The sequence below is a fragment of the Falco rusticolus genome, chromosome 2, assembly GCF_015220075.1.
Source record: "Falco rusticolus isolate bFalRus1 chromosome 2, bFalRus1.pri, whole genome shotgun sequence".
In the NCBI taxonomy this organism is placed as follows: Eukaryota; Metazoa; Chordata; class Aves; order Falconiformes; family Falconidae; genus Falco; species Falco rusticolus.
Genome location: NC_051188.1, coordinates 3,850,380 through 3,870,040, shown reverse-complemented (window position 1 = coordinate 3,870,040; position 19,661 = coordinate 3,850,380). Strand labels below are relative to the sequence as shown.

The window sequence follows — 19,661 nt, the reverse complement described above, 5'->3', positions numbered from 1 at the left end:
CGGGGGGAAGAGGGAATAAGAAATTAATAAAGCTGCAAGTAAATTGGCAGTCTTGAAAGGGAATCGTCAAGCTCAAAATTGAATTTTCTGGTCGGGAGGAGGTTTTTGACAGAACCACAATGTTTTTATCCCCAGGGAAATTTCCAAGTATTACTCAGTTCCAGGCTAGCCACAAGCTCAAAACGCAAAGCTGGATTTCACCCAGCCCAGCCTTCGGGCGATGCTTGACTGCAGAGTCTGGATGTGCCTCTCTGTGCAGCACCACACAGCAAGCACCGAGGGGGGGTGGCACTGGCTCCCCCAAACATTTACACACAGCTAAGAGGCTTCCTGCTCTGTGGTTTGCCCCCCCCCCGATATTTAGTTCAAGACTGTCCCTGCAGAGACATGGCTGTAAAAGACACAGTGGGAGAAAATGGAGGCTCTAAGTAGGACCCAGGAGAGCTGCCAGAAGTGGGGGAAGTACCTGATGGTCACTAATCCTGGGTGCTGGGGTGTGATGAGACTGGCTGGATTAGTGCCTACTGGTCCATGATTTCTGCCTGGGGAGGTCCTGTCCTGCCCTGCAGTGATTACTCTCCTCTCTCACTGGAAGAAACAGGAAAAGCATGAGGCAAAGGACGTGCAAACTGCACGCTCCAAGCTAACACCACATTCATCCGATGCCTGCGTTTTCGTCTCCCACCCATGTCAAGCACCTGAGTTCCCTTCTAACTGTTGTGCGTTGGGGAAGGCCTTTGAAAGGGAGAAGATCCTGCTCTATCTGCAGTCAGCTACACCTCTGAGCAAGGGCCAGTGCTCGAAGGGCCCCAGCACAAGGCAGTAAAGACTGGGAAACTCCAGAGCCTTGCACTGGAGTTCAAAACGAATGCAAGCAGATCTCCATTTTAAAACATTTCTGTGTTTACTGGATGGCTGCAGGCAAGAAGCCAAGATGACCAAGCTTTGTGACACTACCATGGGAGCTCAGATCCTCGTAGCTGCAAGGCAGGCAGCTTCCCCATCAATGCAGGTCACAGCGATCCTGCCATCCGACTTGTGCACCCACTTGCCAAGACAGGCAACCAGCCATCTACTGAAGAGCAATCAAGACGAACCAGCCAGCCCTGTGCAACACAAAAGCCAAGAAACACCTGGAAAAAGTTGTATTTAAAACAAAATTCTTTAATAATTTTAACTATAAAGACACAAATTAGTGCTTGACTGCAGCATGAATAACAAATGAAATACATTAAATATTTCAAAGCTACTGTGCTTTGCAAAACAAGATATGCTGATACACATAAGCCTAATGTTAGTTACCAGCCGGTTTGGTATGAAGAATCAGTTCAGTATATCCAAATTGTCAATAAGCATTCCTCAATGCGGCTGTCAACTGCTATTCATCTGTCACAGTGTTGTTACCCATCTGCAACAATATACTGAATTTCAGGAAACAAACCCAAACACACGTTAGAACTAATAGTGTCAATGTTAGAAAGTTTGGTCACAAAACACGTGGGGTATTTCATGTGCCTTACAGGTAGACAGACGTTACTTGCTAAGACGGTAAACATCATCAGTGCACTAAGCTGAATTCAATAGTCAACATCATATCGTCAACATCAGTCTGGAATATGAAGAGAAAAACCAGTTCCTGGTCAGTTTAAGGAGTAATTGCTACTTACGCTGCTTGAAACTCTCTCTTCCAAAAGCAATAGTATGCACAACAAAAATTCTTCTGCAGCAACTGACCAAGGTTTTAATTTAGAAAACATTTTGGTACATGACTTGCTATGAGCATGTGTGAAAACCCACGCTATTCAACATTGGCTCTGGAGAAACATACGCGTGTTCCAGAGATTTGGGGAAAGAAGGATGAATCTGAGGTTGTGCTTACAGCTATTCCTGTGGACAAATAACCAGAAGACCCTTTATCTTTGCATTTTTGAAATCTCAACAATCTGCTCCAAACATCAGGCAGATTCAACCTGTGTGAAGTATGTGCAACAAAAATTTGCAGGCACTGGTTTAGGGTCTTCAATTAGCTGGATTCTGAACTTGGTTCTTCCAAAATCTGCAAATACATGCTTAATCCAATCTAAACACTTCACAAGTAAAAAGGGAGAGTTCTGAAGTAAAGTAAGAGGTTCAGACATCAACCCTGCCCCCAAACTCGTATACATGAACCCCCACATCCCCAGTCCTGTTTGGAGCATCTGGCTGGGAGCTCCAGTAATGGGGCTCTGCATTAAGTGCTTGCTTGACCGCTTTGCCCTCACACTGCCCGTCATTGAACTACACACACTAAAACACACACCAGCTGTGGGGCTAAATCCCTCAACCAGCTTTCCAAATCTGAAAAGATGCAACAGCATCAGGGACATGGGGTAGTCAGGCTCGAGTCCGAGCCAAGCAGAGGCACACATACTGGGTAACTGTGTTTCTGGAAAGCGACTAAAGAGAGTGCTGTGACTCCTGCAGTCAGAGAATTCTTAACAAAAAACCAAAGTGACCCTTCACCTACCAAGGACCTTGTCTTCCAGACCCCAGTAGAAAACACAGCCTCAGCTCTCAGAAAAGACTTGCAACAGAGCGATCAGGCACTTGGCAGCTGCAGGCAGTCATCGCTGAGAAACTGAACAAAGAAACGCCAAACTGACCTTAAGAGTTACACAGTATATTCTTTGTAGTTACATTACCGACTCTCAAACAAAGCTGGTGGAGGATGTTCCAGATGGATAAGAAAGGTATTCATTCACGTATGAAACGATCCCTGTCACATTCCATCCTCACAAAACAGCAGCTAAGTAATCTACAATGAATCAAATGTAGACTACATCACTCCTATGGTAAAGAGTGCAGAGTCAGCATGGAAAGTTAAAGGTAAAAATAGCAACACATTGAAGCTTGTTACCGAAGTATCTAAAGTGCAGTTCCCAGGAGTGTGGTTGACCTAATACTATGGGATTCTATGCTTAATCTTTTGTTATTCTCTTTCCACGTAAGATTTCTCAATCTCCTTCTGGCTTTTCGGTTCTCATGGGTAATAAAGACTCCATCATTTATCCCTCTTCCTACTGAAGTCTCACAGTTAAACAAACAGTACTTATCAGTTAAAGCCTCCCACCATCTACTTACAAAGTGCAGATGGGGATTCCTTAAAGTAAACCACTTTACCTGAATACATTTATTTAAATTATGGGGCACACATTCCACTAAAATGAAGGCGTGGTTCCTGGATTCTGAGGTCTACTGAAGAAAACAACAGTGCTTCTTCAGTACAGCTTGTCTTCAACCGAGAAATGTTGTATTGAATTGTTTGTTTCACCACCAGCTATCAAATGCCAAAAATACATCCACTAAGAGAAACAGATTTTAAAAAACAGTATTACTGAAATTCTGGAATGCAGACTAAACAAGGTGGTAGTGACTGTGAGAAACACTAGTAATGTTGGGTGAACTTTCTGTCGCTGCGTTTCACATGGAAGAGCTAGCCGAAAAACTCATTTAGCTGTTTGAAACCAGGTGTTGGAAGCAAATGCACTATGGCCAAAAGAATCAACTGCATTTCAAAACACACAATTTTGTTTTAGCCAAACAAGACAAGCCCAGGGATGAATACAGCACAATACTAGATTAAAAGAGAAATAAAACAAATTGTGAAACAGTATTTTTCATCACATCTCTCCCAAAATCATGTAAACCATGTTATTTTGTTTGCATCTTAGTTTTAAACGTAACTTAAATTCCAAAAAGCTTTCACTTCACCTGTCTGAATTGAAATTCTCCTACTTGTGTCTCTTTCTAAAGCAGCCAGACTTCTGCACACAGATCAACAGCAGACTGAGCACAAACTAAGACTGACACAACACTGAACAAGTCAGGATGTTTATGGAGTGAAGAGAGTCAGCCACAGAGCAGTACAATATTGTTGCCGACCTCAGGAGCTGCATGGTCTAAGTCAGGCTGTTCTAATATATATATATATATATATATTTAATTAAGGGCATGGGTATTGTACAATACATGACAGAGGTAGATCGGCAAGTGCTCGACTGCATATTCCAATTCTGACTATGGGGTAGTCTTCTGAACTTAGGGGTAGCACATCTTCCCTGTGCTAAAAGAAAAAGCATTAAAATGAAGTCCCGAGATGACTAATACCGCTAGCCCACAACACTGTCCTCAAAACACGGATGAGATTCCTCCTGATGGCAGATTTTTGTTTATCATGTCTTAGCTTCAGTTCTGGATAATGCATGTCTTGAGCTGTATGCAGAAAAAAAATCTAGATTCCCAGCATAAGGTATGGTGTTGATCTGCACTGGGAGAGTAATTTTGAGGTTTTTTCTCTTATTCCCAAGGAAGAGTTTCTCACCTCACGGTCTGCAGAACTACTTGCTGCTGATCTGTGCCCAGCCGACGGTTGTAAGGTGGCAGATTTCCTGGCTCTTCATGGATGTTAAAGAATAGAAGAGTTCATTGCTATCAAGTCTGTCCAACACATCCTATAGGATTCATATTGAACAACACCTGCTACTTCCATAATTCTCTTTAAAGTAGCTGTTGTCTGAATCCTACTCAACAAATAGGATCAAAGATGACCCACCTTGTAAGATGTAGTGCAAGAAAAGTTTGGGATATGCTGCTCTAAGGTTTGTAGAAAAAAAAATAATCAGCATGTCATACAAGTCATATAAATAAAAAGCAATTTAACAGACATTTAAGACATTACAGGAGTAAGGATGTATGTCTTCCCAGGCACTAGAAAAGGCAAGTCTGAATTTCAGTGACATGCAGGTAAAAATGGCTTGCCATTTTCAATATCACTCACAAGATCAGTAAGGCAATTAAACCAAAGCACCCATAATTTTAGATTATTTACGCTTAGAAGGACAAATACGTAAATTACATTCTTCAGGGTCTAACAATAACCTGAAAGAAAGGCTGCTGGAAGGCTGGTAGAGGTGTGCATGGTTTTGGTCATTTGGAATGGAGAAGCCAATTTGCGTAATTTGTTTAAAGATAAAAACAGTGACAAACGATATGTGAATGAAAAGCTAACAGACGCATAAAATTAAAACAAGGGCTTTTCCAACTTTTTTCAAAATCCTGACAATTCAATTCAACAAGATCTGAAAAAAAACCAACCCAAAACCAAAACTCAAAACCAAACCAATTCCTAGTTGCAAATGTGTAGGAGAGTCAACAAATATATTTAAAATATACCATTGTAGAGATACCTTACCAATAAGAAAGTGGCTTTTCAGCACACTGGTTCTTTCAATTAAAGGGAAACCAGAGCCCCCCCGATCCTCCAGTAACAAAGATAAGGCCACTAAAATAAAGGGTTTGTGCATTTTCTTAAAAATAATACCATACCTAGCAGATGTCACAATTGACTGTTGATATGTCTTGTTGCTGCACTGCTCCTATTATGGGACTCTTTCCCTAACTTAGGAAAACATGTAAATGTGAAAGAAAATTAGATACAGTGTGCAGAAGCATGCTTGAGAGAGCCTGGATGTGAACAGGCAGGCACTTATTTTTAAGCTACATTTTAAAAACAGTTCTCAAATCTCTTTACAAAAAATATGCCTTCTGGATAATCAAAGACACTTGATCCAAGACAGCATTTTCCTACCTCTATTCTAGTTATTCCAACCTCTTTCAGACCGAAGATCACTCAAATTTCCCAACCCAGATGCTGACTGTATCTACGGAACTGGAGCCTACTGACAACAGATTTGTTCTAAAATTATCATTCAGGAGTCTTTATAGTGGTTTACAGGTTGAAATGCCCTGCTATCAGCACACGCTTAAACCTCACTGACGTCACTGTTCTAGCCCCGAGTTTGGGTCTATTTGATCCCAAGAGTCCAGGGTCTGCCACATAACAAAAGCCACGATTTTATTTAGAGTCTCACATCAGTAGGAGTGCTACTGATGGCCATGGAAGATGCAGCTGAGCCGCAAACAGAAAAAAAAACATTAAAGGGAGGAGAACATTTTAGTCATTGCTTGATTGTACAATAGCCAGGACTCTGTGATCCGGGAGACAGCTTTATAGCTACACTACCGTGCCTTGCTGTGGGCATGATTTGAATCAATACAGAATGGAATTCCCAATTAGTCTCAGCATTTCTCTTTTCTCCTTCAGGGCAAGATGGATAAGCCCCTCAGAGCATCAAAAGCAGACAAAAATTGCATAGCACGGCAGCTAGTAGGCCCAGAGACAGACTCTGTTAGTCTCCTCAAGATCTGAAGAGTCAAAACCACAGCCTCCAATATGAGGTATATTTTGAAAAATTGTGTTAGTTCAATGTTTTCTTTATGCTTACTTATAAACTTTCATCAGCTGGGTAGATAAATATTGCAGAAATCAGTGGGTTCCCTCCCCCCGTTAATCCCCAAAATTGGTTTTAAAAAGGTGGTCATATTTTCAGAGTAACCATGTGATGGACAGATTAAGAGCAAGCAATCAAAGTGCTGCCAATTATATTTTGAGGTATCCTCAACATCAATCTTGTTCTTTACTCTTTCTTCAATATTTCTGAGTAAGAACATGCTTCTGAAAGTCTGACCAATATTAAGACTTGTAAAAAAAGCGAAAGAGATGATTTCAAAGCTCAAAGCTGAACGAGCACACACCTAAGGTGTTTGTCCATCTGTAGTACGAATGGGACATGGGCAGTAAAAAGCAGGGATAGAAAAGGGAGGCATGTAAGTAATAATTATAAAAAAATTTAAAAAAGTGTTTCTTGTGTTTATACAGTCACCCTGCAGCCTCCTGATGGATCACTGGTCAAAGAAATTAACAATTCAGTCTCAACACACAAACAAGAACCCCTATAATGCTTCCTCATCTAAGTGTCTTCTGCTGGTCACACCCTGGAATGTCCTCCATGATGTACATCAGCTGGACTAAAGAGAAAATGGAAGTTCGGTACAAAGCGAACTAAATGGCACAGGTATCCCAACCATTTTGCTTAAAATATAAATTGCAAAGGAGGCTGTGGAAAAGCAAGATAAAGCCCTAAATCAATCATTACATACTTCATTAATTGTATAAAAGTGCAAGATTAAAGTAGTTCGGGTTAAGCATTCAGTTCAATGTAGGCCACGCAAATGCTTAGCTTGGCCATCCATGGCCTGGTTTTGTCATTCAGTTACTAGTATCAGTTTAAACCACAGAAAGAACAACAACTGAATGAAAAACTATGCAATCCACTTCAAAAATGGTTAGTTTTCTGTGACCAGCACGAAATATTAGCTCAGTATCATCAGCTATACAATATATACATAAAAATATTGTGTCTTAATCTTTGTTTTAACAACTTAGAATAAAGCTGTACTAAACATTATATCCCTAGTGTGCCAACTCTTTGCTCTGTTCCGGCCGGCTGGCCTAGTAAGACAGAGAAGTCCTTTTATAGCAATGGTGCTTGAATTGATCCATAATTTTGATACTTCAGCCACAGTTAACTGTTGAATTGCTTTATTCAGCCAGGCTAGGTGATCGCACGTGACTGCCTAGGTCTCAGTCAAAGCTTCTTGGGCGGCTCCACCAGAAGAACAGGCCATATTCCAAAAACAAACTGTTAAAACAAAAACAGGAAGAGGGGAAAGATTTCCTGGAATGTTATGTCTCTTGGAACAGAAACCAAACACGGTTTAACCATCATTTCAACTGCATTTCTTGGGATGTAGTAGAAATCAAAGATAGTACCCTAACAGGCATAATCAGTTAGCCCCAATGCATATTCAAAGCACAAGACATTCAAACGCTGCAGGTGCACCGATGGACACAAAATATTGCTTCCTTACCTTCACCTTCGGCCTGTGTTTCAGGAAAAGTGTCCTTGTGTATAAACTGAGGAAAAGGAGAAAAGTGTGCTTAAAATCTCATGTATAACACAGCACATAAAATAATAATGATGCAATAATCCAAATTTTGTTTTCCAACTAGAAAAGTATTGCTTCTGTGATTACAGAGCTACCCACTCCACCTAGATCTATGCAAAATAGGAAGCATGAGCCTACAGTAAACCCCTTTGTACTAGACCATGATTAGCAAACTCATCTACCCTATTACCTGTGTGGGGAGAAAGAGAGAAATTTGAAGAACTAATTACTCTCTCCGCTATGGAAAGGACTAAGCAGAGACTATAGCCTGTCATTTTGGAAGGATGAAATTAGATCAATGTACCACAAAACGTAGCAGATGTTACATGGGGGGTGGGGTAAGCAACATAGACTGATTCTGTACCTCATTTTTGTTCTTATACGCCTCCCTCCCCTCAGCAGATATTCTCCTGTATATAACTTCAGTTCTTTAAGTGGACATAGCTGATGCCACTGTGTGGCTCACAAAATACTAGGGGAACTACTGCAGGGAAAGCATGTAGTTCATTCAGGTAGGACAGACAAATCTGTACATTCCCCAAGGGCTGGAGGATGCTAACGCAAATTTTCTCTGTGCAGCATGCTGTAAAAACCTTGCCTGTGCTATCCAAACTCACTGTATCACTTGCTTTCTGCGAGGAATTTTCTTCAAAAAATTATCTTGGAGCCTTTAGGGCAGCCGGCAACCCATCAGCCAAAATGGAGAAGCTGTTTTCCACATACTCTGACATATTTAATGTATATACATATATACACACACAAATAAATGTACATATATACATGTACATAAATACACATACGTGTAAATATGTGTGCATATATATGTATATGTATACACGTGTATACAAAAGAGCTGTCAGATCAGATACTGGAACTGCAGTTTTCCCTGCACTTCTCTTTTACTAACTATTTTAACACCTGACGAAAAAGTAGAACACTACGTTACACAGCAAAAACCTTACGTACTCAAGTTTCCTCACTACATAGAATGTATGTGTTAAAGAGACATTCTTTTGGTTATGGGCAAATGGCAATTTACCATTAATGTTATTTCATTATATATTATAACATATATACTATAGAAATTCTTCAGATTCCAGCTTAAATTCTATTTTTGCTCCTGGTTCCACTAGATGGTAGTATAGAACAAAAGCGAGAGACATCTACGGGCTGCAGACTAGCCAACTTGGGTTCATGTTTAAATCTCCTAAAACTAATATCCTGCCCTTCTGGGAACAGCTCTGCTCCAACCACTTTGGTCTTCACCCTTCTGCTCTACAGCATGATGCCCGCTAGTTCTCAGGAGGGACAGTGCCTATCAAAAAGGTTAGTTATGCTTCTAAAATTAAACATGTTTAAGTACTTCAGGATTGCTGCTCAAGAACAGAAAGGTATTAATAGCTCACATTTTGAATTAATGCTCTGTCAAATAGTTTTCCAGTTTAACTGCTACATGTTTCCAATTTCTGAATTACATTTTCCTGAAAAACCATGACTATTAAAGATTAATGATTACATTTCGAAGAATATAAATTGCTTTTAGAAAGTTTTTAGACCAGCTGCAAAGACGAAAGAAAAACTCCCATCGGTTTAGTAAGAAGTCATTTTCCTGCTCTTTTGGACAATACATTTTGAAGTACAGCTGAACGTGGGAAAACTCTTAAGACTGCTTTACGGTTTAGGAAACATTTCCTACCTTAGCAGGATATGGAGGTAAGAGCCCAGGCCTGTGAGGATATGCCACCATGCATGAAACTGTGTCACAGCTCCCACAACAGGAGGCATCTTCTCTCGTAGTGCTCTGTAAGAAAGAAACACTATGCAATGTTGGTTGTTCTTTTTTTCCCCAAGCTAAGCAATCTGAAATTGCGGTGCTTCATTTGTCAGATCACATGTTACTGTTTCTGTATCTCAGGCATGTGCTTCATGACTCAGGCTTTCAGCAGTTGAGGAACAGCAGTTAAAGCTCATGCTGCCACTATAGAAAGATACTAGCAAACTGGCTTTCTTCACATTTAAAGAAAACTCATGCTTCTTTACACAATGAGTAATCAGTTACTTCTGGACTCAGATTTCAGGGAATCTATTTACAGCATCCCACAGTCCCAAATGAGTTCTACCATTCTCCTCCCCAAAACCCCATCAACAACGGTCCATAGGATGAAATGCTGAGTTTACGGTCTGAGAGAGGAAATGGGGTCCATTAGACGCCACCACTTTACATTTGGCAATCACACCACCTGTTCTCCACCTCCATGGAAGCTCAGGTTGCCTTCCTCTGTTGTACTCTAAAGCAGGGATAAAATGGGTGTTCAGTGAGGAAGCAATGATAGAGGTCTGAAATACTCTGCCAACATGCTTTGTACATTGCACAGTTATGGGGTGTGAACTACTTGGGAAGAGGCTAAGGGATGGACACAGAGAAAGGGAAGGAACTCCATTTCCCTGATTTCTCCTGCTCACTAGGCTTCTGCAGATAACGCCTCTTTTGGTTGATGGTGGAACAAATGTTTCCATCTGTCTTTTTTCTTGACTTTCATTTCACATTCAGTCAAAACAAAAAAGGAAAACTACGATTGCAGGTGTTAAGGAAGAAAAATCTGCAGCTTCTGTAATACTTATTTACTGCTTGATGTTACAATGTTCAGTCCCCCTGACTAAACACTAATCCCTGAGCTACTGCTTAGTTTCCAGAGCTGCTCAGTCACACGTATGAAGAGTTTTGATCACCCCAGCACAGCCTCTGAGGCTTTGGATGGCAGGAAATCTCAAAGCTCAAATTCAAAAGTGCATGGATACAACCAGGGAAGCTAAGTGCTTTAGATGTGGTGTTATTTATAAAAAAAAAACAACCAAAAGCATAAGTTCTAGGTTTAATGAAATACAGAAAAACAAAACCTGAACCAAAATACAATTTTGAACGTTAAAATCAAAAGAGCAGGTAGGCGGATGATTCACAAGTTAGATCTTTAGAGAATAAAAATTTACAAGGAACTGGAATATACTTTCTCCAAAGGTTCAAGTCGTAGTACCACCTGGAGAAATTCAAGGCTCTGCAGACATTTGATTAAAGCTAGTAAACAAGTGTATTTAATTTTTTCCAGCACCACAACCAAATAAATATTACAGAAAGTATGCTAACTTTTTTTTCCCTTTACAAAATAAAGATGGAAAAAAGTGCTTCAGCAGCTGGTGTAATCTTTGAGTCTAGGAAAAAGTTCAAAAGCCCCACGGACCTGCAGCAGCTCAGCAGGCTCGGTGAATTGGGGGTTATGATCTCACCACTGATGTGATGCAGCTGCAAAAATCAACCCTGATGCCAGTATGTGCAAAGTCACTGTATATCCACCCATTTGTGTCGGCAAATAGCTTTTCTATCCCATCTGTATCAAGCATTTCTAGGGACAAGGCACCATGTATTAAGTACACTTATATATTTTTTTTTAAAGTTTAAAGAAAACTCCATTGAAGTTAACTTTAAGTTGGCTTAACCTAGTGCAGGGACTACAGAGCCAACAAGGACAGATGGAAAACGCTAGACCTCTTTACAGCATGCTGCAGTCTGACCCTGACAAAGCAACCTTCTAGGACGATTCTGTACACCACAGATTCAGCAGCATAACAGTGCACCAGATAGCCAAGAGTACATTTTCTGGATGCTGGCATCAACCTTTCCTGCGGCAGAACACAAGTACCACAACTAAGTGGAAGAAAGGTGCCATGATGCAGTTGTCCAGTTCTGGTGTAACACACATTAAGAGAACAACCTGTTCAACTGGTGCTCTCTCATGCACAGACAGGATATCTAACCACATGATGAGATGCTGGGCTCCTACAAGCTTTGTCTGGGGGCCTTTTTTACCCCATCTGGCAATACACTAAACAGAGAGGAAGTCTCTCCTGGCCTCCTCTACAAGTGCTAAGCCAGAAGACTTCAGGCTAATAATGACAGCCAAGCACAGTGTACTGGCTCACAGAGTTACTGTTCTTTTTGAGATGCTCAAACAGCTGTTGTTTACTGGTGACAGATATATTGCAATAGATACTTCTTTAATGTGCAGAACTACTGCTTTTGGTATTTTCCTGGGAAATGGCAAGAGTAGAAACAAAAAGAAAAAAAAATGCAGGATAAAGAACTCATTCAGATGAAATCAAGTGTGAATAGTAGCCTTTAGTAAGATGCAGAACCTCAAAAATACTTCAGTGACATTAATTTCTCTCAATTTAAGTTGAAGTTAAAAATAAAAATCAGTTATTTAAAAAAAAATTATACTCATGGATTTAAAAAAGCTCTTGAGTGCTGAATCTAGTCGTGAGCAAACTGCATAAAACCCTCATGGAATGTTCTGTAGGCAGCATACCATACATACCATGACATGGACTTGAATATACACCACAGAAAATACAAAGCTTTATGATAAAAGACTATTAAGAGTTATCTGAACAAAGTGAAAAAACTCACCTCAGTTTATCACAGAAAATGTTGTCCACATTCCAGAGAAAAAATCCCATTAAAAATACAGTTAAAGATGTATAGCCTAGACCTCTAAGCCATGGGTATACCCTAGAGAGAGAAAAAATGCAAAATTTAGTTCAAGATGTTTCAAAGGCAGCTTGTAACATACATAAATACTATTACATACAAATAAACCACTTTAGTAATTTATTTTTTTCCCTAAAAGGAAAAATACCAACTTCAAATCTCATCTGTTCAAGTATTATATTTTACCACCTCCCCTTCTCTCCTGAATTCACATTCTCCGAGACTGGTTTTTTAAACGTTTTTCTTCTGTATTTCTAATTGTTCCCCAAAATACTGCTCTCTCCTAACACCACAAGTAAGTGGGAAAACTGAAGTTGGCTAAAAAGTATTAATTCTTTGGTACTGTGTATAATCTTTCAGTTAAAAAATAGCCAGATTACAAATTAGGACTCTCCCAAAAGAGGTGGCTCTTTTCCAAAGCATAATATCCTTAGGCTAGGAATAAGGTCTTTCAAAATTACTTTTGTGAACATAGACCACCATGACCAACAACCAATCAAATAAAGGGGTTTAGAAAACAGTAATTTCCTGCTCTATTTTATCACTGAGCGCTACTGGGGATGGAAAAATGTCCATTTCATTTTAAGACAAAAAAAAATAATCCTGTTTAGAATATGGGAAACACACTGAAGAACCAGATGCAAGAAAGTGCATCATTAATAAATTTACCCTCACTATCTGCATTCAGGTTGGACAATGGAATTGTGAACTTCCTACATGGCAGTTGGGAGCATTTGCTCCTTTCCCACTAATAAGATTTAGAGTCCAAAAGCAAATCCAATTCCAACCCTAAAAGGTTGCCATGAAATACTGTTCAAGTTATTTTTAAGCGTTCTGAATGCAGTTTAGATTCTGGGTTAAAAAGCATTCCTGAGCTGCTTTTTCTCCACTGTATTATATACAGTGCATGTTTCAGACCTGTGAGCACTGGCAACATGCAAAACACGACAGGCAGAGCTTCTTCCACAGGGCAAGCTAACCAGAAGCATGTTGTATGTGTTCACACCAAGGGTACTGCCAATATAAACTAGCAAAATTATTATTTTAGTCTAGTAATAAATGCATGGAGCACCATGTGATACATGGCAGAGACTACACTGTTAATATTCCCAACTCAGTGCTCTAGAGACATAAGCAAGCCCAGGACATGAAAAAGCACTAAATGGTATGTTATACATGCTGGTAATTAGGTAATTATAGCTAGAATTGTTCAGGGAATAAATGGTGGTGTTTTGTGAGGGAATGAGAGAGAAGCTAGCATCACTTATTAATGGGGAACATGCTTCGTGAGCAAAGAACACTTGCCAAGTAGTTATCTTGGGAAGGAAGCAGACCCAAGAAAGAGATGGAAAGTGCAGGGGAATCGGGCAGGAACAGCAACACATGATGAGGATCGGAGGAGGCAGCGGCCTGGAAAGAATACCACGCTGCTATTTGAGATATTTACTCTAAGCTCAGAGGAACTTCAAGCCCCACGCTATGGAATAGGAGTGATAGGAAGCTAACATATATTAAGAAAGAAAAAAATAAGCAGAAATTGGGGTAGATATGTAAGTTGAAAAGGGCTTGGACAAGTGTAGTGCCACTAATGGAGAGACAGGAATATGTTTTAGTAACCCAGAAAAATAAAACCAAAAGTGTACTTGGGGATGACTTCTAGAGGAAAGAAAGGGTACCTTCCAGTTGGCACAACTGATCTAGCAGAAGTAATTTAAAATTAATCATACTTTAGTTAAAATTTAGAAGTAGTTTAAACCTACTTCGCTCCTCATCTCAACTTTCTAACCAGCTTGCATAACATAACCACAGGGGGAAGCAAGTAGGGCCATGTTACAATGAAGTGATCTAGCTAGTTAAGAAAATACACTCCCAAACCCCTAAAACTGAAGCAAAAAAGTAGGTGGAACTTCAGAGACTGATATTTGCTGGAGGAAGACAATGAATGATGCCCTGTGAGGGAGGATGGCACTGTTATTGATAGCGCCGGAAGACAATGAAACTCTCTAGAAATAATGAGAATGCACAAGTGTGTGGTATTTGCAGAACTGGAAAGATAGCAGGGCCAGGGGTTTGCCTATACAGACAGAAATAAATATAATCTAAGTGACTAGAACTGTGCTAAATCCTTTTATATGAATGGAATTAAAACCACTTGAACTTGATTCAACTTAGTTTCCCTTGGAAGTGAATTAAGAATCACAGAATCATTTCAGATTAAGGTAACATCATTTAAGATCTCCAAGCTAGGATTAAAGTTTCCATGTTCATGGGTTTGAAAAGTGCCTTTAAACTGATGATTGTTTCTAAAGCTGCAAGTAACACGCCATCAGTTTTAAGTTCTTCTTGCTTAACGGAAGTCTGAACAATTACACTTGGTCTGTGGGGATCTCTTGGGGAAAGTCAAACCAAATTAGCTGAAACTGCAATTGGAAGGAAATTCAATGAATCTACTTTAAGTTCACACCTTTTGTTAAATTCTTCCATGTTTTTCTGAACAGATACGTGTGTAACTCAACCAAGTTTAACAAAAAGCACATTTAGAATGAAGATAGTAGAGAGAAAACAGTAATTTTCAGTGGCAAACCCCAAACACATGAGAACACCAACTGTTCACAGGGGAGAGAGAGGAAGGGGCAACCAACTGAGCGCCCCTGAGAGCTAAAGGTATGTGTTTACTCCAACAGACTAAATTCTTTCTTCGTCACTTCTACCCACCAAGTCTGTACTTCGATGATGCAAACATTTCTCAATGTCTCCTGCCATTTCTAATACCTTTTTTTGTTATACATAGCTCCTTATTTCAATTTCCATAACATATGACTGCACCCAGTCAAAACCGTAAGGGAAAGTATCATTTAGTGTTCTGTGTTACTATGTTTTACATTTGAATTTTAGACACTGAAGTAGGGAAGAGCAAAGGAAAATATTAACTGATGGTTCAGGTCTGCGGTCTTACTCTCACCTCTCCCCAGTTATCATCATTAGAGTTGGATGCTGGCAATAGATTTCACATGTTACCCAGCAATATGGAGACAGAAACTTCATTTCCCTTAAAGTCCCAGGCTAACAGCCGAAGCCACCAGCAGAACGCCTGGCAGTGAACACTGATCGTAAGTGCAGAGATCTCAGCTTTGTTTAATGTTATCCCAGCGGCTTCCCAAAAAATGCAAGATGACGAACCACTCCCTTTCAACCAATCACAGCACGAGCTAGCATTATGTACCTAGCTAAAAAAATTTGGCCATTGCCAATTTCTCATGTTAAGCCCACCAAAAAAGATGCAAATGCGAAGTTTATCTTATAATGCTGAACTAAATGGTTACTTACCATAATACTATATAAACAGATCGTAGAACTATAATGGAAACTAGTGTTCCATACATGACCTGGAAATAAAAACAGAGATAAAATTTAGCAGTTGGATTCAAGAGACTTTATAAAACACTACAGGAGTAAAAAAATTTTGAAGCCTCTGTTAATTCGTATTTCTTATTCTCATAAAAATAGCATCCTCTCTAACTTCCTCTCCAGATAGTTTTCCATAAAAGTTTCAAATATAAGTGTGATTATAAACCATGCCCTTTACGCAATTACAGGAAGTCAGTTGTGCAAAACTTTCCCTTTTCTGAATTAGGAAGCAAACACTAGATGGCACTCAGTAAGCACGCTGAAACCAAAATGGTAACGAACTCCTACCATCTCTTCTCTATCTGTGCATTTTAGCCCAGGATTGCACAAGCATCAGCTAACACCGTTTTTGAAACCTGTATTTTCTTCACTGATATTTGATGAATATATTTTCCTGAAAGCAAATACCTGAGACTGCATAGGCAGCATGCCCATACTGAGCACCAGTATGGGAGAAACTTCCAAGGAAGCATTTAAAACAGACTTACAGATTATCGGGATGCAGTCTAATTATATAGTGGGAAGGCTGCATGCTCTGAAAAGATCCCTGAGCAAAATCTGGCTCACTGTAGGCTTGACGAATCTGAATGTAATTGCCTGACTTATATAAAAAGTCAAAGTAATAATTTATTTTCTGCCTTGTGATCTTTAAATCACTCTTTTTTCACAAGCTTAGTATCCACATAACACCATCTCCAAGACGTACAGACTAAAGAAGAGAAGAAATGTGATCATCCATGCCTGAAAAGTGATGTAGAAGCCACTGCAGCAGGGAGGATTTTCAGACACTGGTGACATGAAATGACTCTCCATGCTTTTTGTTCCGAACACTGTTTTCCTCCCGCCAAAAGGCAGTTCGTTGCAAGCAGTTGTGCCTTGCTCTTTGCTTTGCTACAGTGGCTCACAAGCCCCTCACTATTTTTCCATTCCTTGTTCACTGACTTTCCTTTCTCATTTTGTTTTTAGTTAACTCCCAGCTAATGCTGCCTTTGTTTTCTTCATGTGAAACAGAGAAATGACAAACGTTTGCTGCCTATTTTTAAAAGCCACTAAACTTCACAGAGTTGTGCTTAGAAACTAGTGTCCTTACCATGTTCTCCTGACCTCCTCATACCTTTCTTCTTTTAAACTACATTGTCTTCAGGACAAGGACCAGCCTCTTACTCTGCTGTAACTGGGGCATTCGGCTATTACCATCCTGCAAGCATATGCACATGTCTAGTCACCTGACACAAACCACATTGCTGCAATAATGCAAAGTGAAACCTACCTTTCAAAAGTCCATAAAGGCAAATTTTCAAACTTGTTTAGCTTTAAGGATGAGGTTAGTAACACACACCATATTATGAGTGCATATATACAGAACAAGACAGACAACAGAGCCCTTATGTTTGACAACAGGTAAAAGTACGCTCCAATATTGACTATGCAAAGTCATTCAGCACAGCAGCTCTTTATTTGCACTCAGAGTGAGATCAAATAACTTCAGTAAACTACTACTACTCTGTGTTCTGCTCTGTAGAGCTAAACAAAGCAAAAGTATTTGAAAGGCTAATTGGTTCTGGCTTGTACTTCATACAAAACTGTTAGCAAATTCCAGTCCCCTTGCCGGGGTACAGCACAAATTGGGGGTAATAAAACCCCAACAAAACCTGCCAGACACAGCCTAAATATTAAGTGCTTATCAGTTCCACACTAAAGGTAGAAAGGGGACTGCTCAGGTGTGCTAGGCGCTGCATGCAGGTACAATTCTGTATCACTGACATTTTGCCTAAAAAGACTCCATCATGTAAGAAATACAGACTATATTTAAAAGTTAAAGTACTGTTTACTTCATCAGCCTCATTTAAAACAGCCTGTTTCATTTTTCTAATCTAATAATTCTAAGAGAGGGATTGCACAGAGGAAGAAACTCACAGAAAGGCTCCTCTGGAACACAAATCACAATATAATGCCCTTTCCTTGCTCATCTCCTCTTTCTTATAACTTCCATTGCTAAAATGCTCTTCTCCAGCAGAGACACAGGAAAAAACCCATGAAGAGAAATTTCTATCATACTGGTTAGGAGTGTAACCACCTTTTTATTTTTTGCTTTTACCCAATTTGCTCTTGGGTTCTTTGCACAAGATGTTAAGAGTGTCAGACTGCGCCAAGAGAAACACATCTTATACAGAGCCCAAACCCCAGGTAAAACACAGGCTAAACATGCTAATTTTTTTACAGCAGCTGCTAAAAGCAGGAAAGAGCAAAAGCTAAGAAAAGCTTTCTTTGTAAAGCCTCTGGCTCGGTATCTCCTAGTGACTTGCTTAATGGCTTGCAGAATAGGACAGTCTTAATGGAGGGAGGAAAGGAAAGAAATAAATACAAAGAACCTTGTAGTGACTGAAGAAAAATATGCCCACAGTTGACACTTCAATTTCTTGCCTTTTCCGCTCCCCCACACAAACAGGTTGTTAGCAGTAAAACACATTCATGTTTAAAAGCCTGTGAAAGACTGGAACAACAAACTGTTCTGCTCTGCACGCTCCAATCCTCCACGCTGAAGGCAAGCACTGAGGAGGCGTTGCCATGATATGCAGAGACTGTAGCTGCATGCCTCACTACAGCTGTTTCTTACTAGAAGCCTATAAACCAAGTTACACAACTTAGTTTATACTTCAGGGAGCAATGCTTACTTTTATTCCTTTACCACCCATGGATTTACTATTCTCATCATGCCAAAAATTTGTTAGGTATTATCCGTACATCCAAAGAAGGATAAAGTATGAAAGAACTAAAAAAAAAAATATGAAATATCTGAAGTATTGACTCAAATTTTTCAATTCCTTTAGCTCCGTTTGTTCTTCTTCTTTAACTACCACATCACTTAAGTGACAGATCAAAACCAAGCAAGTTTTGTGCTGTTTTGTCTCACAGCACTTTTAAATTATAAGCCAAAGAACACCCTTGCACTACAATCGAAACAAAAGGAAACAACAGAAACTCATCATCTTTTGTTATCACTAGACAATTCCCTCTGCTGTTTAAGATGCAAATAAAGCGACAGGTATTTCAGCTTTGAAGCCTGTATCTTTGCAATGGGGAAAACCCCAAAGTCTTACTAATACCCCGTGGATTCCCTGGTATGAAGGGCAAATATGAAGAACATCCTTCTAATTCGCAAATGGGAAGCAAGCATTTCAGGGCTTAGTGTTGGCAGCATTTCTGATGTGGAGGCAGTTAGGCAAGCGATACAGATTCATTTATGCAAGTTGGAGGCAAGGTTGGTACTCCACACTGGGGGAAAGCATACAAAACTGGTTCTCCATCTACCCTTCTAGTACAGAAAGTAGCAACAGCCTGTTATATCCACTTCTCTGTTTCCCCTGCTCCTGGCCTTCTGCCCATCCTTGGTTAATAAAGCCCATTTATCAGCCTCAAATATTAGTGTACACATTGGAAACCGCACCAAGAGATTTTGGATTCTTGGCAACCGTTGCTTACCTATTAATAAACCAACCAGCTATCAAAAGATAGCCTAAGTACTTGAGAGCTGGAAATTGTATTTGCAATTTACAACAAAGAAAACAGACTTCTACATGTTCTTGGATTTCTGGAAAATAAATCTGACGAGAGAGAAAAAGGAAGGGCAATCCCCACAATGACACTGAAAACACCAAATAACTCAGCATAGTTACGGCTGGTTTAGTACTACATGTTGCCTTGACAGCTCCTGAACTAACTAATTCAGATTACTAAGTTTGGTCCCGTTTAGAGGCATGTATGTGATGGCAAAGCAACACACAAGTCACTGCTGCTGCACAACACAGAGCAGCTCTGGAGA

The 19,661-nt window shown here is 39.9% G+C and overlaps 1 protein-coding gene across 2 annotated transcripts in view; it reads right to left on the bottom strand.

The window, feature by feature from the left end:
- Window positions 1–1,143: 1,143 nt before the first annotated feature.
- Window positions 1,144–19,661, bottom strand: part of ACER3 (alkaline ceramidase 3) — a 59,503-nt gene continuing 40,985 nt past the window's right edge. For both annotated transcript variants that reach the window (XM_037376571.1, XM_037376572.1), the window contains 5 exons: window positions 15,758–15,816; window positions 12,350–12,451; window positions 9,584–9,688; window positions 7,810–7,855; window positions 1,144–7,580 (listed from right to left, as the gene is read on the bottom strand). In XM_037376571.1, the coding sequence (XP_037232468.1) occupies window positions 7,527–7,580; window positions 7,810–7,855; window positions 9,584–9,688; window positions 12,350–12,451; window positions 15,758–15,816 (366 nt within the window). In that variant the 3' untranslated portion in view covers window positions 1,144–7,526. The remainder of the gene's footprint in view (window positions 7,581–7,809; window positions 7,856–9,583; window positions 9,689–12,349; window positions 12,452–15,757; window positions 15,817–19,661) is intronic.